The sequence below is a fragment of the Falco punctatus genome, assembly GCF_963210335.1.
Source record: "Falco punctatus genome assembly, chromosome: 12".
In the NCBI taxonomy this organism is placed as follows: Eukaryota; Metazoa; Chordata; class Aves; order Falconiformes; family Falconidae; genus Falco; species Falco punctatus.
Genome location: NC_137592.1, coordinates 20838457 through 20863502, shown reverse-complemented (window position 1 = coordinate 20863502; position 25046 = coordinate 20838457). Strand labels below are relative to the sequence as shown.

Genomic DNA, 25046 nt, shown 5'->3' with positions numbered 1-25046 from the left:
ACTGTAATAATTTTCAAATGGAAGGTGATAAAAAGGTTTACAAACCTAATTTTAAAAATCATTATGCTGTTGCAAATATGTCTTCTTTTCTTAGGATACTTTTTTTTATTCATTGGTGTATGATCCATCACTGAAAACACTTTTAGCAGACAAGGGCGAAATCAGAGTGGGGCCTAGATACCAAGCAGATGTACCGGACATGCTTGCAGAAGGTAAATATACAATCTTTGATTAATAATAATAAAAAAATAATCCTCATCTTTTATTATTACTTATGGTGACTTTCTGAACTAAACTAATCAGCATAGAGGCAGAGAAAGTAAGATAGTAGGTCTTAGAAAATGGACAAATAGCAGTAGATACTATGAGGAAAGAAAATATACATTAATAGCTATTGCAAAGACATTGTCCATTTCCAGTTTGTGCATAACACAAGTTAGGCATTTAATGTTTGCTTATTTAATTGTACCCTTGGTTAGTTCTTTGATATAGGCCTCATGGAAATAAGATGTTGAGGACCAACTTGTTTGTAGAATAATAACATAATAACAAAAGAAACGAAAAATATATTCTTTCTTGCCCTTTTAAAACAGGCTCTGCATAGAGAATGTGTATCTTTGTGTCATCTTGTTTGAAAATATTGGCTTCCATCAAAGCATCTTCTCTGTTTTGTAGCAGGACTGAAACAAATGTTTCAAGCCTTGATATATCTTTAAAAATCACTGGTATTATTTAAATTTTATTTATAATCTAGCACAACTACCTGTGCCTTAGTCTTTTGCTGCGTAGGAACTTTATTCTTTTAAACAGAATTTCAAATACAATATTTATTTATTGTTTGGATGTTATTTAGGAAGCATGAGCAGCTATGTCTTGTTACATTTGCGATTCTGTTTACTTAGTAAATTTCAAAATAAGCTGGTTTTGTCAGGGAAATGTGCACTTTACATTGAGTGCTAACAAGACAGTTTCCTGAGGAATATCTAAACATAGATACAATTTTCAAGACTCTTGGTATTTATTCCTTAATAAGAAAAGGTTGTGTGACAGGAATATTACTTGCAATAAGTCAAAAAAATTCTGAATGCCCCAAATACGGATCTGTAATCTTAAATGGTGTGTTTCCTGTTGTCGTAGGCTGCTTTTTTTTCTACTGTACTTTGTTTCGTACAAAATGAATGTTATTTCTACAAAGCTTATTAAATAAACTATAAACCAAGAATGATTTGATTTCTAGCAAGTGGCAGATTCTTTTATAATGGATGACATTTTGCAGCTTATCTGCATTATTATTCTGACTTTTCTTTTAATAACCAGAAATAAACTCTAGGAAATCTTTTCCGGATTTGTTTACAAGGTGTGCAGACTTATTTCAGAACAAGTTTGTGTCTAGAACATGATACGCTGAGATTCTTGCTGTAAAATGTGCCTGTCACAGAGGAACAAATAATTACGTAGATGTTCATATGCTCAAGAGGAAAGCTTCCCAGTGGACTAAGAGAAAATGACTGTCTCAATGTGTTTATCAGGTAGCCGGGAAGTACTGATGTGCTTCTGAAGTAGTTGGTTGAATTGTTGAGTTTTCAGAATGAGCTGGGTTTGTCTGCTACGCAGCAAGTCTTTTCCTACCGAGTTCTGCTATTTAAATTACTAAAGACAGAGCCTAAGTATGGAATAGTGAATACTACATATAAATTAAATGTTTTTCCCATGGAAGTTTTACTTACTTCATTTTTTTCTAAAATTAAATTCCGTGTGTATTAAAAGTTGGCAAGGTTTTCTGGAGCTGAACTTTCTGAGTTAAATCCTTGATTCAGTTGAGAGATCTTTCTCTTATGTCATGAAGACAAGATTTCACTGTGTGTTGCTGTCTTGTTTTTCTCACGCCCCAATAATCCCCAAAGTGCAGTAAGTGGTGTAGTCTTCTTGCTGTCCTTGGTAGGCGTTAATAGTATGTTAGTTATTAAGGTTCAGAAACACCCAAGTTGCCCACAAACCAAAGATACGTTGATATGCAGAGCGTTCTGTGGCAGTTCAGTTGGATTAATCTGCACTTATTTCCAGTGGCTGGTGGAAAAAAAAAAAGTTTGGTTTAGGAGGATAAAAATACCTGAATTACTGTAGTTTTGACTGATTGTTATCTGAATGTTTCTGTAGCCTTCTGACCTCCAAGGAAAAGAAAAAGATGATTCAGCTGTTACTGTGTCTTTATGTAAGCTGACAGCCTGGAAGTTAATCCATTCACTGTCAAGCCTTTTCATTCACTCAAACAAATCTAAACAATGTTTAAAATCAATAGAATAAATCAGATATGCTTGGAAAATACGGAATTCTGTGAAGATTTCTGAATCTTAAAATAAGTTTAAAACCAGCTAACAATCTCTGTCCTAATTATTATGCCACAATGCATGACGACATAAAGCTAAAAACCTAGAGCAACCACCTTAAATTAAAAGAATGTAGACAACTTTGAGTCAGTTAGTCATCACTTGAGGAAAAATTAGGTTTTATGACGTGTAATATTACTACGTAATAGAAAGTGTTGCAAACTTTTATTACCACATAAAATTTGTCCTTTAATGTAAAGGAAGTATACCTTTTTGAAGGTTGTAGTAGGTGTATTTTATATTTACAGAAAATCCCCAAAGCATTTTTTTAAAAAAAAAAGATTTAGAAAAATCACAGATTTACACACCATCATTTATTTTATTTTAAAAGTTACTGGCCAATAAATCCAATTCAAATGGCTGAAGACATGTCAGTTCAGATTAGCTTTCAGAAGACCAGTCACAAAGTGGCTGAAAAATGAAAAAAGTTCATTGAACTGTGAAAGCCCTTCCATATCTTTTATAAACATTAAATTATTTTGATGTAGACACTCTGATTTATTCTAGTAGATTACAAATTCAAATTGCTTGCATTTTCTCTATACTGTGGTAATTTATGTTCTGTCTGTCTGGATTACTGTCTTTTTTTTGTTGTTAGTTTATTGGAGAACTATATGCAATTTTTATGCTTTTTTTTTGGTCATAATAGATTTATATTTTTTTTCCTTGCATTGATATTATCATTTTTCTGTCCTTGGCTAAAACATACTCCGAAATCCGAAATGGGTGTGTAAGCCAAACTTTGGATAATACAGCATACCTTGTGTGTCTGTCCCCCGCCTTGTCTCATGGCATGGGTGAACTGGGTAACTTCATATTTCTCTTTAGTCTTTGAAATGAAAATATTTTTTACTTTTTAAAAGACTAAAAGGTTTATTAAAATCAAGATACATAATGAAGTGTCCTAGATCCAGCTGTTTTTCCACTTTGAGATACGTGGAATCATAAATCCTTTACAGAATTGCAGTAACCAAATATAAACAAACATTAACTTTTTGAAAATGCCCAAGTCTTGTTTATTTATCTGCTTTTGTTTGTAGTGGTTTAGCTAAATTGCTTAGATTACACAGTTATTGAAGACTGTAACTTTGGAGAAAGACCAAACCAGATTTTTCAGCAGTCTTCTGTGACTTTTGTTATGAACATCTTTGGGAATAAAACTGTGATCAAGGTTGTCAGATTTGAATGATATTACAGTTGTGTGAAAACCTCCCTTCTCCCCCCAGTGCCAAGTGCTTCCTAGACTCTACTTTAAAGACTTTGAGCGTCTTTTTAGTTGCTTGTGCTACAGTGGAGAACAGGAGACTGATTCTACAGCATTGTCTCTAATTCTGGCTAGTATGATACTAAAGAAGGTCCTTTCTCTCCTTTTAACAATCCATTCTCCAGCTGCTTATTCTGTGAATACAGCAGTTGTTTATTTTCAACTCTGTTTCCAGTGTGGGTTAACATTTTGATCTTCAGTACAAAGCAATAATAAAAAGGTTTATCTCAGAGGATGAAAGTGTGCATTTGGACAGAGTATCCTGTTTCAAGCATCCCTACTCTGCAAGTCCAGGAGCAAGGTACCTGATTCTCAGCATATGATGGCCAGAAGCTGCTGTCTGGTGCATCCACCTACTGTACTTGGTCAACTTACAAAATATTCAAAAAACAAAATTAAAACCCCCAAACCACAAAAAAACCCTTCATAGTTTCACTTTGAGCAAGTCGTTATTATCATTTTATCTGTACAGAAAGAGTTGGGACTGGCAGTTTACCTCTTATTAAACAGCCATGTGAGTGGACAGGTTTTTAATCAAAACACTATGCTTCAAAGATGGTCTTAAGGCACATCTTTTATTCTGTGCCTGCCTACGGTCATATTTAAGAGAAGTTGCAAGAGAAACCTCAAACTGCTACTCAGTCACCTTCCCTCCAGTGATGGTGCTGTGTAGTAGGTAACTTCTTTGTATGTGTTCAGACGTTGCCATTAGCATGTTCCGTTTCAGCTGACTTTTCCATAAAGGCTTGAGACAATATGTTGAGCTTTTAGCAAATCTCAGTCTAAAAATAAAAGGAACACCCAGAGATTAGGAAGTGCAAACATCAATGTTAAGCTAACAGCATTAATACCTACCAGAAACTCTTGAGTATAATTAGATTATGGTACTGCAGTATAAGAAAAAATGTAACATATGCACAATGTGATTCAGTTAACAGTGCAACTATTAACCTTTAAAATTTTTGTTTCTCTTGTAAAAACATGGCGTAATTTCTGAGATTTAGCCCAAAACCACCAGCTTGAAAGTACATAGTAGAGGGAGTTAACTTCTGAACTTTTCCTACCCGTCTTAAGTTGTTCAGGTGTTTGAAGGGTGTCTTTGAGCGCACAGAGATTCCCACCCTGTGTTATCCTGGGCAGCGTCAGGAGTGGCAGCTATTCACAAATACCAGTGTGCACACACTTACCTGAACAGTGGAAAGTGCCTGGGAAGAATGTTTTATTGCTAATTAATTGCCTCTATGTGGCAGAAGCTTCTGTCAGCTCATCTGGCTCTGCTCATAGTGCCTGCTGTAAGGATTCTGAGTGCTGAGGAAGTCACATGGACCTCGAGATCACTGGGCAAAACAGGCATGTCAGAGTGGGAAATGTGATGATGGATGCATGAAGGGTTAGGGTTGGTTTGCAGTTAGTGGGAAATGAGATTTTTGTCTCCGTGCAGAGGTATACGGAAGGAGACAAGCATCAGGAGGCTGACAGGTGTTGTGGGGATTGATTACATTTCAAGGTTTGTCTAGAGAGCTGGTTGCTGGTCCTGACTGAGTCCTGCTACCAGAAATGGCAAACAGTTTGCAAAGCCCTGTTTTAATTAGCCAGGAGGGCTAATTAAAATCTTAAATTAAATTACATTTTAGAGGGGCTGTTACAGGGATGGCTGTGTACTGCTGCATGGAATTTTTCTCGTGCAAATGGTCCCCTCCCAGCTGCAGTCCTGTTGCTAGTGCAGTGCTGCTTATCTCTTTTTATCTGGATTTAAAAGAAGGGCACTATGTTCTGGGGAGTTCTTTATGGAGGAGAGATCTGACACAATTAGGTACTCTGTGGTCATTTAAAGAAGTACGGAGTTTGGAATTGGCAAGGAAGAGGACTACCCTCTTACTAAGACATAGTGAGGAAGAGGAACTAGAGTTTCTGAAATGGACGAAGCAGCAGCCCGTAGGAAAAATGTTCTGTTCAAAGCTTGCTTTTTTTTTTTTTTTTTTTTTTTTTTTTAATAAATAAAATTACAAGCTATATTCAAAGTATCTGTATAAAAACCCAGAGTCCCTCCTGCACACCTGAAAATACCCAGAGAGCACCTAGAAGTAGCACTTGCTGTGCATTCAGTTCCATTTCTGTAAATTTTGGATGAGGTACACAGAACAAAGCTTTTTTTTTCTTTAGAAGAAAACTTCTAAAACTTTTCTCTGCTTTGAAAAAGAAAGAATTCCTTTAGAGATGTTTCCTAATGTCTTCTCTGTTTTTGTGCTTCTTACTGCAACTCAGTTGTAAGAGCATTTGTTTTAGTAGACCTGACACATCAGATGGAAACTATTAAACTTGAAGTTCAAGCCTGTTAATGTTTGGGAATATTGGAATTGCCAGATTTTAGCTTAAATGCGGTTACAAGTAAAGAGACAGATAAGAAACTCATCTACATACTGTTTGGATTTTTAACATTATAAAAGTTTTGGATGCTTAGATTTACTGTATTGTATTTTCTGGTTCATTAAATGCTTCCCTTATACGCTAAATGTTTATTTTCATTTAATGTATGAAAAATATGTTTTAGAATAGTGAAACCCAACCGTAATCTCATGAGGAGGCATCTGTTCTGTTACTTTATGGTACGCAATACTCCCATATTTATTGGAAGCTTTGCATTATAAACATAGTGTTTTATGAATTCTTTTCAGTAATGTTATTTAAAAATATTTGCTGCCTTTTGGTACAAATAATTGAGGTAATAAGTGCATGTATAATTTTGATCGAGCAAGCAGTTACGTAGATTAAGCTGGTTCTTTTACTCCTTACATACTTACTATACTTAGAATATACTAATATTACGTGGTAATGGAAATTTCAGAGCTTCAAGTCTTATTTCATTCACAACTTCTATCTTAACAGTTAGATGGCAAGTTGGAAGAGTTAGGCAATTAGAGCTTATAAAAACTGTCTCAGCAGTTGAGGTATGTGGGTTGTTCTGCTTGGGGATTGTTGGAGTGGTTTGTTTGCTTTTTCCCCTTGTCCCTGCCCCAGATTGTGGAGGCAGGTTTAGCTTTCTCAGGTTTGCTTTATGCTTGAAGAGAAGTCAGTTGGAGATTTATAGTTCTCATAACAAAAGAGCCGTGATTTCCTGCTGTCTTCAGGTTCTTGAGGAGGCTTAGGCATCTGTTCTCATTCCTGTGTTTGTGAACCTCCTATTTTTCAACAACTCGAAGGAAATGGTTAAAGTGGCTGACTCCTCTTCTGCCTTCTGATTGCACTGCAGCATGAATCGTTCGTGCTGCATTGTTGGTGTGGAAGGTTTTCCATGGTTGCTGTATGTATATAATCGGAAAGATTTTGTTAATAATAGCTATAGAGCCTTGGCTGAGGTTGCTCAAATACTAAATGAGTTCTGTCGGGTAGCCAGTCTTATGAAGGATCGAGCTATTTACTGTGAGCCGTGTGTATACTTATTATCCCAAATAATGTATCGCAGTGAGCACTTCAGTCACTTTTTAAGCAGCAACATCTTAGTGTTTAATTGACCCCACTGGTTTTTTCCTGCCTCAGTGACTTTGCCTAAACGGGCTTACTGTAAGTTCAGATTTTTGTTTTCTTTGCTGTTTTACCTTAAGTCTGAGTTTTCTTTGAAATTTATTCTGTAGAATATGAAAAACAGGTGTCAGATGCAGATGAAATGTGGCTTTTGTACTTCAGTAAGTCAAAATACATTTCACCCTGAAGAAAAAGTTCTTCTCCACATGGTGTTTTGTTTAAATTTATGCAGATGAATAGTCCTATTTATCTTTTGAATACTATAGTCCCAGGGAATTTTGCATGTTGATAACATGAAGGTTTATTTTGTTTTTTAAATTGCAGGACCAGAAATTTCATTTTAATTTAGTGGGGTCTTTTTGAAGAACACAGTGTCTCTGCATTGTGGTATCCCCCTTCTAAAACAAGGGTTCTAAATACTGCTAATATTCACATGTAATGTGGTACTGTTAATTATTTAAGCACAGTGTGAATGACTCTGTGTATTCCTGAAAACTGTGTTACCTCATGTGTTGTTATTTCAAGAAATAAGAAACACTGTTGCAGTCTGTCTGTATTCAGATTGGAATAGGAGTTGACTACTGCACAGTGTCTAACAACCAAAACATCATCTAAAACTGGAGGTGAGGGGATGGAGTATCTTGGTGCAGGTCGCATTGTTCAGATTTATTCACAGATACCAAAGGAGTACAATAAGATAATTCCAAAATAAAAGTGAATTTTCAGGTACCTTTTCAATAGTTGAATACTTACCCTTGCCTTTGAACTGCAGGTGACCTTGTAGTTTTATATAGTATATTAATTTACGTCACTGCCTTTAGATTTGCCATAAAAAGGTACAATGAAAGGGCTGACTTTTTATTATTTTATTTCTGTGACAGTGGGGATTCTACCTAAATGTGACTTAATGTAAGGGCTATAAAGTGAGGAATGGTGTGATTTTAGGGCATTACGCCTCTGTGTTCTCCAGTTTGTGGAAGTAACATTTTATCTACTGTTCTGCAGGGTTTTAAGAAAGAGGCAACCTAGTTTGTTCCTTTCTTCCAGTGAAGGACATTCCCATAAGGCAGCCATTCTTGATGAAGCATAATGGAGAAGTTGGTTGTTACTGCGTGGTTATGATTTAGTTTATTTTGAGCCCAATTGTAATTCTTTTTATTTCTAGGAACTTAATACATAATGAATTAAAGCTCTTTTGAGTGCTTTGTGAGGTCTTGTCTTTTGATCACCACTGATTGATTTATGAGCACTGTAAGGCAGAGCACTGAGACAGCTCTAAGGTCATTGGAGTTTGAGGCAGTTTTAATTCAAAAGGGATTTTTCAAGTGAAGAATGAATTTTATTTTTTTTATAGACTAGAGCTCCAGAGGATAAGAGGCAATTGGACTGTGCATGTTTTATTGGCTTAGAAAATGCTCAGTAGCAGTTTAAATTGCTGTAGACATGATGGGTTTGTATCACCTGTTACCTTTCATTTGTAGTGTCTATACATGTAGTCCTTCATTTCTAGTCTTCATAAATGCATTGTGTTCATAAATGCAGTTTTACCATAAGATTTGTTTAAACATACACTCCTTATCTGAATGACTAATTGAAATCTTGAATATACAGCTGTCAGGCAAGCTAAGGGTGGGAATTTTCTGCAGTTGAAAGGTAAACATAATGTTCCTTTTGCCTACACTTTTGAAATAATCTAAACTTTCTCATGTTAATTGAATCAGAGAAGTTATTTGCACATAACTCAGTTTTATTTTTTGTAGAGTTGAGTGTAAGTTCTTGAACTTTTTTTCTGGATGATTTTTGATTATCAGTACTGGTGGGAATCAAAAATCATTAAAAAAATAAATAAAAATTGAGTTATAAGAATTCTATGTCTGCAGAGCTTTTATGGTGAGAGAGTTGTAATTTCTGTTAGTTAAGACCAGCAGTCAGCTCCCAGTTTACCACAATTTCAATTATGCAGAATTGAACTCATTAAGTGCCATTAGATAAAGTTTGTACATCCACCTGAAAGATGTCTTTCCTCCTATACCTAATGTAAAACTTACTTTCCCAGTGGCAATTCAATGTTTTGTAACCTGCTTTCTCAGTTAAGATGTACATTCCTCCACAATTGGTTGTTTGCCAAAAGCTTGTGATAATTAAGCTCTCTGTATAAATGTATAATTCATTTTATGCGGTATGAATATGCTGACTGTTTTAGCTGTTTTAGAGGGCAACTAATGAACTTTGCATTGAAGGAGAAAGCTGAGATTTTACTTCAGACAGACAAACTTAATATCTGGAACTTTATTCATCCCTAGACAGTATGAGAAAATCCAATGTGGTGCTATTTTTCTCATCTGTAAGTTAGAGGAAACAGTTGAAATAGCAGCTTGAGAAGGTGGTTCATGGTTTGAAACCTCATTTTCAGTGATTAGTTGCCTATTTTTACAGTGTTATCTAGCACATGAAGCTGTGTTAGAAAGGCATTAAAGATTACCTGCAGTTAGTATTCTATTGCCAAAGAGTTCTGGCAAAAACCTGCTGAATGCTGTATCCACTAAATCTGGTCGTGTATTTTGGTAACAGGAATTTCACTGTGTTGCATGCTGAACTGGGCTAAGGGAAGATAAAAACTGACAAGTACCTCTCTTCCCCATCCTTGCAATGTAGCTAAGGGGTATTCCTGTTTCACAGGCACAAAACTGAAACACAAAGACGAAGACACTGAATTTACTTCTTAGATACATGCAAAGTATTAAGAATATAAGCATCTGCAAATGCCTTCATGTTTATGTGCTTAGGTATCTAGTGAGTGGGTAATTGATGCATGAGTCAAAACTGCTAGCTGATTGCAAGAGATTGTATCAAGCTGTGAATGAATTTTCATGGTAGGAGGAACTCTGCAGTACAAAGTATTGGTGTGGTGTCCATCTGCTGTCCATGGATATGTCTGCCGCCTTGCTGTGACCAAAAAATCACAACTACAGATTTTCTGTCCCATGTGATTAAGGATCCAGCAGCTGGTACCTCTGTTTTGCATTTATGAGTTTGGATTGAAGTGACTGCTAAATTACTTTTTGAAAAAGAGAATAAAAAGATATTTTGTAAAATAGTGTTCATTGTGCAAAATATAAAAATAAGACATTGTACCTGACAAAAGTGGCATCTCTAAAAACTTCTCCTGGCTGTTTTTCAGTCAGGTACCTTATCAATTGTTTATCATTAAAAGCAGAGTTAGCATTGTCTACCTGAAAACCATATTTTAAAAATCCAGCTCTTACAGATTTCATATTTCAGTTTCTTAAATGGATACTATATTGCTACACTGTTACATACCTGTAAAATTAAAACAGCTGCACTCTCAGAAAAATGTTAATAGTTCATATTGCAAGTTTTTTTTTCTAGTTGGATATAAGGAGAACATAGAATTATGCTGAATCTAATGTACTAATTACCTTGGGTATATTTATCTGGAGGAAGTCAAGTCTGAAAGACTAAGTAGGGCTTTTGTTTCTTGTAGTTCATCTTAATTACATTCAGTTAAAAATTGCGTTTGGTTTCTTACACTTTTCTGGGGACTTTATCATGCTTTCCTTTGTTTAGAATAACTAACTGAAATGCAAAACTTAATTTTTTCTTTATTTTTTTTTTAAGAAAAGAAATATTTTACTTTTTATTAGAAGATAACTATGAGAAGGAAGGTATTGAATGATTGATAAGGAGAAAACCAGGCATATTTCCGGCCATCTACTAACATTTTCCAGTAAAATTAATCTTCAGGATTATATTGGCTATAATAAAATCATAAGCAGCACTCAAAATAAATTGGATACACTGGTGTGTTGTACCATTCAAAAAAATAATCTAGCGCTTCTCAGAAGCTGTAATTGGTATGTTATTGGTGGTGAGGGAAGGTAACACTTGTAAAACCAGGACCTGAGAACCCTTCCAGATGCAACACTGAAAATGTTGAAAGTTCAGTTTATGTCCTGGAATTTGCAATATAAAGAATTAATAATGTGGCAACTTTGATACCTGTTCATTTTGAATGTCTTACATTTCTGTGTCACATTCAACGATATAAAAAAATAAATGTGGTGTTAGCAGAGAAATTGCATCCTAGTCTTAAGGGGTTTGCTATGTTAAAAATCCTATAGTTAAGGTACAGGCATAACTAAGGACAGACAGCTCAAGGAAAACGGGGTGGAGTGGGGTTTAGGATACTATTTTGAAAGGAGACCTCTGTAAAAAATATCAGTTTATCTTGTGTGATCCTCTTATACTGATTCTTTCAGCACATTCAAAGGAAGTAAACAGAATTTTTATCCCTGAAATCAACTTTTCAAATATCTCTACAGCACCACTTGACTGCCTCCATGATTTGATCTGTTTAGGTTACTTTTCTTCCTGTTTAAGTGATTATATCCTGCCATTTAAGTGGAAAATTAAGAATGAAGCGGTTTTTTAAAGTGCGGTTTGGCAGATACCACATATCTTCTGGAAACCTCTCTGTCTACCATTGTTGCAGTAATATTTAATATTGCAAATATTACATTAGATGTATTTGGATTCTTTTAGTGTTTCGTTGCTCATATGGTATTTATGTCTACTACCATTAAAATACTGTTTGGCAATATTTCAGATTTACCTTTATCAAGATTTACAACGTTTTCTAGTAGCAAAATTTACCTCTAATTGAAGTAAGATGTGTAGTATTGCAATTTTTGTAATATTTTTGCAAACTTGATTCAGGAGAGTGACATGTTTTGGCTGAATACCTGTGTTGTGGTTTTATGATGTTCTGTCTTTGTGAGAAGTATACCCTGCCTGAGTATTGTTATGATTTCCAGGATATGATGTCTGAAATAGTTAACTAACATTAAAGATACTTAAAAACTATATATTAACAAATTGAAATTAGGTGCTCGGAGATGGATTGTAAAATGTAGAACATGACCCACAATGTGTCTGTCACAGATAGAAAAAATTAATGTATTGACAGTTGTGTAGTCCGTTAAATAAGTTTACAGACCTAAAGTCGTCCTCAAGGCTGCCAGAAATTAACAGTTTGTCTCTAGTACTGGATTTGAATTAGCTTAAGTAGAAGTCCCATTAGGCAGGGAATTCTTTATTGCCTGTGTATCAGAAGAAAGTAGCTTACTGGGTTTTTCTGAGAATGTGACTGTGAAATTTGTTCCTAAAACATTAGCCAGGCAGCATGGTGCAGTTCTAACTTGTGTATTTGGTAAGGATAAATATATACCACATTCTCATTTCCTTCCAGAATGAATGTGCTAGAGAGACTCACCATATATGATCAGATTTTGGAAGAGCCAGTGTTTGGTTTGCAGTCTGCTTCCAGACTCTTTCAAGTGTACAGGTTATTTCATGCCTTGATGATAACTGTGCATGTTTATAGACTTGCTGTTTTCACGAAGTTTTAACAAGTACAGATAAAATGATCTTCTGTGTGCTCAGAGAGGTACCTACACAGCCTAGATTTTCAAAGGAAATGGAATGGCTGTATTTGAGAACAGATTTGTATTCTTGTAGTAGCTCATAAAAGTCAGAGACAGGTACCGGCAGCCAACTAAATGCTGGAATTTTTCACATATTCACTGAAGGAAGAACATGCTTATATTCTAAAAAACTCATTGTCGTTCCTTGGTATAACTTTGCTGTTGTCATACATTGTTGCCACAAATGTGTTGGCCACATTCCACAGGTAAATCTTCTCTACTAGTAGAATATGTGGTGCCTTTGTAATGTTTCTCATTTTGCAGTAGAAGTTACTGGTGTAGTAAAGACAAGATTTAGGCTTCTGTATAAACATGAATCATTGTAGTGTCTTCACACTTCACTGTTCTTCCAAACAGTACAAATGCCATACTCATGTAGTAATGAACACAGAACAATTTAAATTTTGGAAACCGCCACCATTGTTTCAGCCAGGTGCATGTACACAAATTGTTCCGTTCAGACAAATGAAGTTGGGAAATGATGATGTAGTATATAGTAACTTTCTTGTGCTGTAGCCTTATATATTATTTTATAAGAGGATATAACTAGTCAACATACATACCAATTTTAATAGTATGATTTGTGTTAACAATACAGATAATGTAGTGGCTAAGAGCAAGAGGTGAAAAAATAATTAACTGTAGTAGGCAGTATTTTTTTTTATGATTTTTGTTTTGGGGGCATAGAATACAAATTGGATAGAATTTAATTGCTAAAGCTGGTTAAGTGTAAAATTGATTTTAGTATGGCTTAAGTGAAACGGTAACTTTGATATAGTTGAGAAGCAATTTAAAGAAACCACTGGTTGCTTAGGTTATGGTTTCAAGTTTATAATCACATTTTATTAAAGTTCTTTAATACTGCGCCTCCTAAGAATACCTCCTTAACTTGAAACGCTGTTGTCAAGGGAAGATAATGTATTTTACTGATGCTGTATTTTGGAATTTAAATGGATAACTGCTGATTGTTAAGTACTCTGTGTGTGTGTGTTTTTAAAAATGTACAATGTCTCTCTTAAACATAGTACAAGAAATACACAGAGAAAAACATTGTGAGTAATAAGTGTTTTGTCCCATCTACCTTTTGACAGGAGAATTAGATGACAGAGAACAGGCAAAGCTGGAAGTAAAAGTATGGGATCCAGATAGCCCCCTTACTGACCGTCAGATTGACCAGTTTTTAGTTGTAGCACGGTAAGATTAAAATCCTCTAATAAAAAAAAATTCCTTTTCCTTTTCCTACTGACTATTTATTCCCCTATATCGCGTTACTCGTTTGCCATTTTGTGAGCCCTTCTCTTTCTCACAGTTAGCTAAAAGAGAAAATCAGACCATAGCCTTCTGCATATTTCTTGAAGGTAACATTACAGAAGAGAGAAAAAGAGTTTTGGAATAATGTCACATTCCCTATATTTCAGGTTATAGTAGAATTGGATACTTTAAATGTAGACATCCGTCTGTTGTCCCCTCACAGTCAATGAAACACGATTTCAGTGCTAATATTTCAGTCTTGTATTATAGTACTTGGAATTTTATAGTGTAAAATAAAAGTTAAGAGTAGAAGTAAAATGTTAACAAATGAAACAGATGCAGAACTTGGCCAATTTGCATATAAGCTGAATAATATACAGTGCAATTATTTTGGATGAATGTTGAAATAAAAGTTTTGAAGTGATGCTTTTCATTAGTGGAAAAAACCCTGGTCAGTTCAATTTTATAAATTAACATATGATTATGCAGATTTATGAGGAACATCAAAGCCCTTGATATTCATAAATACCTTTAAAAATTATTTCTCTACGTAAAAAAACCCCAAACCAACACCACCAGCTTTCAAAACTCTATACTTACTAAAGGACACGTTTATACTCATAAGATACGGTCTGTTTCACCTGTCCTGTGATTCATACTTCCGAATATAATACAAAGGTACTGTTCTATTGATGCAGAGAACTGTTAATCGCAGCTAATGTAGGGATTTTATCCTGATTCACTCCATCTCCTGTACTTCTTGTAACCTGGTTGCAAAGCGCAGTCTCAAATCTTCTCAGGCATATAATCCTTTTACATTGTTTCCAGTTTTGTTTTTTATTCTTTCTCCCTTTGAACAAAGCATTTCAGGAAGGAAATAGAGAAGTTGCTTTACGTTTTCTATCTTTATATGTATGGTGAAATAGGTTGCCAATTTATTGTTTTACAATTCAGATGCTGATCCACCTGGGTTTCTTCTTTCTCCCCTATCTTGAGTGCTGTATCCTTTCTATACAGTAGCAAAAATTGCCTGCCCCTGTTGAATTTCCACATAAGCCAGAGGGTGTTAATGTGCATCTGTTCAGAAGATCACAATGCCTGGTGCGTGCTCTGTAGAACAGAGCCCAGAAAATAGAACTACTTCTATCACCAGCAATATAATACCTGGACATGTATGGGCAGACATCATCATTTGGTTATGGGGTACCCTAAAAAACTATGTGCATGAAGATTGCATGCATTTTTGAAGAGTTCATTCTTTGCCTTTGCATCCCTCCACTCCCCATTTTGCAGCCACTCTGGGGAGCTGAAGTAGTATACTGCGAAGCTGAAAATGTTCCCAGAGGAGTGTGCCAGTAAGTGGTCTACTGGGAAGTGACAGAAAAAAAATGAAATTTGTAGAGAAAAAAATTCTTCTCCCCTGTTCACATTAAAACATCCTTTGCAGTGCTGTACCCTGACCAAGACTACATTTGTCTACAAGTTGATGAATGCCTGTAGAGGAGGTTTCTGTTGTGGTGGGAATGGGTCTTGGTTATAGTTGACTAACTGTAACTCTCCAACGTCCTGTGGGAGGCAATCACTAATGACTAGCTGTAATCAGGTGTTGTTCACGTACCACTTTATTGATGTTCTTCCACAAAACTCCATCTTTTAAGCTGCTTTTGAACTGACAGAAACTATTTCCAGCTTCCTATGTACTTGTATTTGCAGGCTGCAAGGTAACGTTTCTGTTGCATTAAGTGCTTTTGAAATAGATTTTTCACGAATTTGTGGAGAAAGTTCTCCAGTGATGATTGTGGCAGCTTTAAACTTAGTACGTTGTCTGCTTGCAGGTGAAGGCTGTCATTGTATTGGACCTGTAAATGCTGCTTGAGTAACAGTGGAGTTGGTATTATGGTCTGGTAAACTGTGCTTACAGACACAGAAGATAGCTCTGCTGTGGCCTAACTGCAGTTCACTGGGCATTGGCTGTGCCTGCTGGGTTTCTAGTGAGAATGGTATTGCTCTGGTTATGTTCAGTTTTGCAAATTTGAAATTCTGACAATAGGAACTTTTTCCTAAATGCTTTCCTGTATGTGATTCTTGGTTAAGTGTGTGTATGCTATCTTTGTTTGAAATTGTAAAAGCATTTTCATGTGGTCCTTTTCACACGCTGCATCAAAGGCATCGAGTATTCCTTCTCAGTTTTTTCAGTCTGCTCTGGTTGAAGGAAAAATTGCTTTTTTCCTTCTAGGCTTTAGCTTTTTCAATCACACAGGTGCTCTCTGTTGGTTTTTTAGAAGGTGTTTAAATACTCTCTTTTTCTGTTTGTGTTGTCTGTTTGCAAGAACATTTATATTTGTCCTCGGGCATGTAGGTTTCCCAGTCTTACAAGGTTTGTTTACTGTCTCAGGAACGAGGGGCCTTTTTTCTAGGTTTATATATATTTGCTTGGGCAGTCCGGGCCTGTCAGTAAGCCCTAGTATGCAGTAATTTGCTAGATATAAATTAGTAGAGTACGCCTGTCCAGTCCAGAAACTGGAGGTAGCAATGCCAGAAAAATCTATGGAGATCTTTGGGGAAAAAAACAGTACTTGAGTGGAAGGATCCTTAACCTTGAGCTCCCTAAGTAGTCTTGCTTTTGACTCTGTGGAATTACAAGTTTTTAAAGTACTTCGTTGCTATTACTGAAGCATACTTTGGGCAAGGGCTTTTGCTTGAGTTAGCAAAAGCATCTGTTAGGAAAGCTTGAGGCATCAGACTAATGTATTCTGGTTTTGAGTTGTTCTTTTGGGTACTTCGCTGTCACTCACTGGCAATTCCAACACCATTTTCTACTCCACTCAAAACAGCTTAATCAACCAGTTTTTGTTCTCTTGTGTATATTGGCAACAGTTCTGTGTCTACTAGCTTCAAAGAACAGGACTCTGAGAAGCTGCAACATCAGTTTTGGATCTCCCCATGTTAGCAAATAGTACAGTATTTGTAGAATTGCAGTGTGTGGTGCTGGGGACCTAGCATCCACAGCGTGCACATTTTGAGCAGTTCTGGTTTTAGGCTAACTTTATCCTGGTCCTGTGGACTAAATACCTATGAGTATGTGGAACTACCGTTGAACTGAACAGAAGTCCAGTTTGCATGCTACAAGATGCCGTTTGATGTTGGTTAAAGTGCAGTAGATAAAGATGCTGGGGACCATTGTTTTGAAGCTCCATCCCTGATTTGAACCAAAACACTGATATTGATGCACCCTGTTTTCTCCAGTCATCAGTCTCTGTCATTCCTAATATACAAGGAGCATTTCATTTCCTTACGAGATCTCATGTTCTCTTTCTAACTATTCCAAGTTGCATAGTATTAGGAAATGGAAGCTTTCCTATTGTGTGTATAATAGACATAATAGGTGTGTCTTTTTTTTTTTTTTTTTTTTTTTTAGTTTGTTAAGGAGTTGAAAAGGGTCCTGACCAGACTGAGATGTGGTTAGGAGTTGTGGGCACCAGTGTGGACAGGTGCTGAAAGCTTTAGACCTTTTAGACCTGAGCCCCTCCCTGCCCCCACCTCCCCCCCCCCCCCTTTTTTTTTTATTCCCCCTACTTCTGTTTTCTTTCTATCTGCTAATTCATTACATGATACATTTTTGGTACGTTGTAGTTCTGTTTCCGCACTGTATGATGCAGTGAAACAGTTAACAACTTAGTTCTTTTATTCTGCTGCATCTAACTACATTATCAGCATAGTCTTCTGGAAGGAATATCTCTAAATCACGCTGTTTTCCAGACATTTGTGGTCTCAACTTATTTCCAGCTAAACCAGCATTTGAAAGCCTAATTAAAATAGCCTTAAAGCATTGCATCTCTACCTTAAAATTTTGTTCTTTCATTTCTTTGATATTAAAATGGCATTGCATACCTGTGGCTAATATAACTTCTTTTCATTTGAATGCGTTCTTATTTTTTGATGTAAAATCACGGGAGAATGGAAAATTGCATGTTAGTCATTTTGAATTAGAGCTTGATCCTTCCTGTGTTGTTCCCAGTTTATCATTTTCTCTAAGACAGTGGTTATATTCGTTTTCTGTTGGTTACTCTTGATTTAGTTATAAGTGCTTATGGTATATTGGTATATCTGGAGATGTATTTGTTACACAAATTTATTCTAGAGCGAGGAAAGGAACACGATGCATCTTCAACAGGCAATGTGTCTTTTATTATACCGAGGAAAAGAATACTCATCAACTGAGAACAATAAGTAAAAACACAAAAGTGTGCTCAAATAGTAATACTCCATTCTTGCCAGATAATTCAGTGTAGTCAGTGGCAGGAGACAGGACTCCCAAAGCTCATCAATGACATAAATACATAAATGTCACTGGTTTGAAAGCTTCAGTAGTACTGTGCTTCTGGATCTCTTTGGGTGGTGAGAAGTAAGAGGAATGTGAGTCATTAAAAAGGTAGTGAAACTTTATGGCAGAATTGCATCATAAAATTATGCAGTAAAGATTGTGAAAAATCTTGATGCTAATGCTGCACTTGCAAAACTAGATGTTTGCTGGCAAGATGAAATACAGCATCTAATAGTAGGCAGATGGTTTGGCAGTAAAAAGGAAAAATATTTCACATCAAGTTTACTAGGAATATCAAAAATACTACATTTCTGCCTGTCTGTCATGCTTGGCCAATACATGTTTATTCCTTTGTGCATTTTGTGATGCTGTATTTCTTCTTCAGCAAATTAATTTGAAAAGAAGTAATTCAGACTTGGAGCTGAATTTCTTTTTTGCATATTTTTTTATGAATTGTGATCTATTGTATTATAAAGAAAAATTTTATGCAGGAGCGTTTTCATGGACCTGCTTTTTGGGGGCTATAAATCTCCTCTGTGACTGTGAAATTGCAGGATGGTATACAGATGATCGCTTAAATCATACCCTGTGAATTAATTACTTGTATGTATCAGATTCTATTTCTGTTGAATAATAAAGATTTCATATATGTTCCATGTCATTTAGTAATGAAACTGAAGGTTAGTTGTGGTGTGTGGGGAACATTGTATGTAATGCCACTCCCTACCCTAACCTTGAGAGTCTGTCAGAGAAAAAGTCATGGCAGGTGACTTTTTGTGTTTATCATGTCATCTCCCTTTGCACTGTAAATATCTGAAGTGATAATAACGGAGCATAGCAATGTACAGGCAGTTGCTTAGGAATGCAAGGAAAATGTGTCTTCTGGAACTGCATCATTTTATTTTGAATATGTTCTTCATGTCAGATTTTGCATTATCCAGTAGTAAAAATCTCAGGGGTATTTTCCAAATTTAATTAATAATGTGCTGGTGACATATCTCCACTGAAGAAGATTTTTTTTTCTTCTTCTTTCCAAGATTTTAAGTATTACGAATTTTTTAAGGAGCAATCAGGTGTTAATTGGCTCTTTGTAAAATGCTGTTACTGATAGTCTAAGAGGTCGTCTTTCACGACCATTCCCAACTCACAGTAAAGGGGAACATTGATGTAATAAGGGAAACAAAGAGCTTTCCTAATAAACAGGAAACCACCAAAGATCCACTTAATTATTTCCCTCGGAAACGTTAACTCTGAGGTGAGGTGTAGGTCTCATTCATTAGTTTGCGAATACGTGAGGAAAATTGTGTATTTGCAGATTTGTATATATGCAGAGGTGGCTCACTTTGAACAGATTTGTCCAAAGTATACCCACTACAGTTATCACCGAAACAGCATGCATAAAAGTGAACAATTTTAAAATATACATCCTCGGATTAAAAAGGATCTCTGTCTCAGCTGGATTTTTGAGAATGCAGGGGAGAAGAAAATTGAGTTACTGGTCTGGATCCAGAACTTTCCAGCCCTGATTTGATGCTGGACTGCTGTTGCTACTGGGGAAACCAGTGGCTGTTTTCATCCTGATGCATAGTTGCTGTGGTTCCGTATTTTCTTTGGTAAATAATGTCCCGTTTCAGAACTAGTTTCTGATGAGCAGTTGGATCTTTAGAAATGTGTTGTGACAGTCTCTTGCTTTTACTGCTTCGCAATTTCATTGGCTACCACTAATACTAACCTTACGCAAAAATTCAAATAGTTACTTCCTTTAATGTCTTAGACCTGAGCTATAAGAAATGTGGAACAATGTATTTTCTGCATTCAGTACTTAATCTGAAGGTTTGCCCAAATGTAGGGTGTACAGGCACAGCAAAAGGATGATGAGCTGCTTCATCCCTGGAGAGCTCACTGTCAGGGTTTTTTGGACACAGATGTTGTTGAGTTTTACTGAATTTGTAGATTTATTCCATTGTCTTCAGTCCTGGCACTGAATTATCTTGATTTATGTTTCTACGGTTGTCAGCTGAAATCTATTCTAAGTCTTTGAGACAATATTTTTGGTTCTGGTCTTTTAAGAAAATTAAAACAAGGAGAACCTGACTAAGGTAACACTGGATCATTTGGTCTAACCCTTAAAGCTTTTATACCTGCTTGCTAATACAGCCTGTGCAGAGGGTGATCTCTCTGCTGATAATGCCAATTGTTTATCTTGTCCATCTCTCTGCCACCTGTGTAATTCACTGTCTGTGTGCCTTTTGGCTGTAGCTTATTTTGGCAGGTGTGGGGAGTGGTGGTTTGTGTTTGAAGTCTCAGTACTTTAATTACTCATTGAATGACTAATTTGTGATTAGCTTACTAAGTACATTTTTTTAATGTGTTTATTATTATTGAATTAAATACAGTTTCAGTTAAATATTTACAGTTATTCTTAGGGTTCTGCCAACTTAATGGGAAATTCACCTTAAAGATGTCTGTTTAAAAAGAAAAAATGGGTAACTAGAGTCTGACTTCAGCCTGTGTTGGCTTAACACTGTCTTATTTTGGTAGCAGGTAGGTGCAGACGTTAGTGTGTCTTCTGGAAACAGGCATTGGTTAGTTACTTTTTTCTTCATAATATTTTAAAAATAATTCTTTGGTATTATTAGCAAAATAATCATGCAAGGAAAAATGACAAAGGAAATGTTTGACCTTTGTATAAATATTTTCCTCATGGCTGTATTTTAAATGGAAAAACATAAAATTTAAGGTATTTTAATGATTCTGAAATTAATACTAATTTTGATTTGGATTACATGGCTAGATTATACAGGGCACTGTATATCACTCTCAAGTTTTGATACTATTTACTACTTAACAGCCAAATGCTTTAGCATTCCTACACGTATTTGGATTCTCTGAAAAAATTACTGTTTTTCAAAAGTTTCCAGGAAAAGGTGAACTGGAAATTATGTTCATCTCAAGTACAGCTGTAGACACACATGCCCCTGGTCTGGCCCCCCTGAAAAAAAAAAAAAAAAAAAAAAAAAAAGGGGGGGGGGGGAGGCACACTGCCTGCATTTTATAGTAAATCTTATTTGTTTTGCACTCACGTATCCTGCACTGCCACACAGCATTTCTCTGATGGTTGTGATCCTCTCCTACTCTGTACACAACTGCAATCAATATCAACTAGTGTATCAATTCTTTCCTCTTTACCACTTACACTATACAGCTAAGCTTATTTCAAGTGTCTTAATTTTGACTTTACATGCTAGGCAACATAATTCACATACTCTTGGGCTCTTGAAGTCAGCCTAAAAAGTTTGATGTGCGAGAGAGTGACTGTGAGAACATACTCTGTAATTTTCATAGCATACAGTCAAAAGAAAATAGTGTTAATTATGCAAGAGGAAGATAAGAAGCCAGTAGGTAGCAGCAGAAGGGAAATTCAGTCATGCCGCATGCTGCTTTGCTGGTTTGAACAGTAGTGACAGAAGGATCACAGGAAAGACTGTTTAGCTACACCCCTTATCAATGCCAACATGTTTAAAGGGGTTGACTGACTATCAGGAAATGTGTTCACAATAGGGCCTTATTCTTGGGACTGATTTGTGGACAAATACTGTTTTATGTACTGCCAAACCTTTTTTTAAAAAAAGAAAATAGAATATTTGTGTGTGTTCTTGGTACGTATTTGCCATCTCTGCAAAGAGGGAGCAAAGGATGTGTAACAATGTTTGAGTATAACATTTATTCCACAGCCTTTAGAAATTTAAGTAGTTAGTATCTGGCGTGTGTGAATCACTGCTGTTAAATCTTAGCTGTGTCTTTTAAGTTTTTGGCAGCAAGTACTGAAACTTGCATTCAGTATTAAATGTTTTGAGATTCAAGATAAAATTGTAGTAACATGTTACTACCAGTTTCTCCATGATCAATAATACAACTTAGTGAGTTAAACCCTTGATCTGCATTACATTATGGTTGAATATTGGGTTTATAGTACACAGTAATGTGACACTTCCAGTGTGTTGGTCTCTGTCAATGACATTCCTCATTGGTGTAATTCTGCACTTAAAAGTTGTTTGGAGTGTAGTTGCTGAGTGAGGCTCCAGCCTTTAATCCAGCGGCTTACACCGTATTAAAAAGGTTACGTGAATAATTGAGTCTTTGAATTTAGAAGGACTTACATCATGTCATAACTGCAACAAACAAATTTTTTTCTAATGTCATGGTGACATAATGTACCTCAAGGGTCATTATGCAACTCCAGGTACTGGAACAACTTCTGTTCTATTAATTAATAATCTTTCTCACGTGTTGCTGCATCTTTGCTCATTTCCTGTGTGATATGTTGAGCCCAGTCAATGTTTCTTACACATCTCTCCCTTCACTGTGCATGGTATATGGATATGCTTCCAAGAAAAGTTTGCAGTTTAAAGCAGTCACTATCATGCTAATTTTCCATCTCTATTCCCTTTTGTTGCTCTGGTGAGTATAGTAATTGCCATGTATAATTCATCAACAAAAGTGGGGGGAAAAAACAGGTAAAGATTTGGAGAGAAACATGCCCATTTCAATAATGCTGGAATGCTTTTATTAAGTAGGTTGAGAAATCCATTTTTTTCATTATTACTTAAAACCTGTGACAAAAATATGATTTTGGAGGTACCTTAGACTAAGATAATGTGCTTTCTTTGCCTCACTAATGGAAGTGCATGCAGTATTGAAGTAAATAAAATGTTATTAATTTCCTTATGGGAACGTGGTGAACCCCATTTTCTATTTGTATTGTAATCTGTTAAACGGTGTTGTGGATTCTTAATAATAGTCGCAGCTGTAAAACCCAAACTGAGTAGGATCTTTGATTTCATAATTAATAAAAAATCGATACATGAAAAAGTTGGTACATTAGAATTCTCTGAGTATCTTTTGCTTCTGTGCTGTTCTTTTTGGTTGTTACTTTTGTGGGAGAAGATCAAAGTTTTTACTGCAGTGTGTCGTGATTTGTCTTTATCAATTTTTCCCTTGTTAGTAAAGATCTGAAATCTTAAGAGTAACAGTATGTGACTTTTATAGGTAGTCTGATAATAAAAAAGAGGTTATATCTTCCTGTGTATTTATTGTCTGCTGTTGCTCTTGTTGTAGTGCGGTTGGGACGTTTGCTCGAGCATTGGACTGCAGCAGTTCTGTCAGGCAACCTAGTCTACACATGAGTGCAGCTGCTGCTTCCCGAGACATCACACTGGTAGGTGGCTTTTTAAAAACCCTACAACTTTTTTTGTACCTGTGAATTCAACAGTACCTGTTACTCGGGAGTCCCTGTCCTCCGGATAGCCGTTTTCCTTTGGATACCTGTGTGCGCAGTGTATGTGTGTATTGGTAGATAATCCCGTGTTTTCCATAAGTTTATTGACGTTGCCCTTGTAATGGTTATGTAAGTCACTTGACTTTAGCTGAAATCTATTTAAATACAGTATCTTCGTATGTAACAATTTGCACAGCAGAGTAGATAATACATACTGTATAAGGATTCATTCTGTATAGCTGATGAATATTGTGATGTGAAGTGTGTGGTAATAAAGCTGATTGAAAACTGTTTAGGTAATATTTTGTACTTACTAGATGTGTGTGTCAGTCAGTTTTCTAAAGGATAAGCAGCCTGACTCTGTAAGCAACTTTTTGAAGAATATTATACCAAGGATCTTTCCTTAGTTTGTTAAAGTATTCACTGTAACGTAAGCAGCTGCATCTTTTAGAGAAAGTTAAAAAAATATCAGTTACAGACCAGAGGTTTGTCTCTGAACATTCATATTGGCTGAGATGATGAGATATACTACAGTAATAAAAGTGTGCCAGGAGTACTATAAGAGCAAAAAAAATAATCTTACTGTTTTGTAGAATCAAGTTTGACTTAGTTTTCCAAAGACATCAGCAGTTTCTGTGTATTAAGTATTTGTGTACAGGATCATGAAGGTGATAGTTAAAGCTAAAACAGATCTGCTATTCATTGGATACTTGAGTATTTGAACTAGAGAACACTTGATGAAACGAACAGATCAGTTTCAAATAGCTAAGGTACTGCCTTATAAAGTGGCTAGAGAGCCCCTGGAATTGTCACACAAAATTTTGTGGGAACAGACAGCATCAACAGGTTGAAAAAAAGGGGTTAGAGAAATTATGGACCATGGGTCCATAAATGGGTACTGAGGAGTATGGAGAGAGGTGTGCCATCTAGCATTCTTGATTCCCAGGGTTTGTAGATGCTGATGAATGAAATGGGAATTGAATTCAGATTCTGGTTAGGTTTACCTACATATTTTCTCCAAGTAACATCCCTTGGTGCTGCTGTCAGAGAATGCTTGGCTAGATGGCTGCCTGGTGTGATTCAGCAGGGCAGCTTTTGTAGTCCAGATAAATTATATTCATTAGTATGATGGTAAAAATATTTTATTTCTTACGTTTTGCACTGTACTCAAAGGCTATTAAATAGGAAACTAATGTAGCTTGGACTACAGTAGTATAGTAAAGGCAGTGGCAAGATACAGTGTTTTCAGTAATCCTCAAAATGAGCCTTCTGTTTCACTCTTGCTGATAATGACCTTAACACGATTCTGTTCACATGAAATGCTTTACTTTTTCCATCAAAATAATTCTTTAACATTTTTGATTTTATTAAGATTTCATTGGATTAAGGATTTCTAACAAGTCCCACACACTACACGTCCTTCTTACTGTATTCAGTGATTAATACATTCATCCTTATAGCAATTTCTTCTTGTTTGGAAGTGTATATGCAGTGCTGCTAATAAAGGGATACATTT

At 35.9% G+C, this 25046-nt stretch overlaps 1 protein-coding gene across 1 annotated transcript in view; it reads left to right on the top strand.

The window, feature by feature from the left end:
* Positions 1-25046, top strand: part of MTA3 (metastasis associated 1 family member 3) — a 140200-nt gene that overhangs the window by 38857 nt on the left and 76297 nt on the right. The window contains exons 6-8 of the mRNA XM_080408572.1: positions 95-212; positions 13769-13871; positions 23371-23470. Coding sequence (XP_080264698.1) covers positions 95-212; positions 13769-13871; positions 23371-23470 — 321 coding nt within the window. The remainder of the gene's footprint in view (positions 1-94; positions 213-13768; positions 13872-23370; positions 23471-25046) is intronic.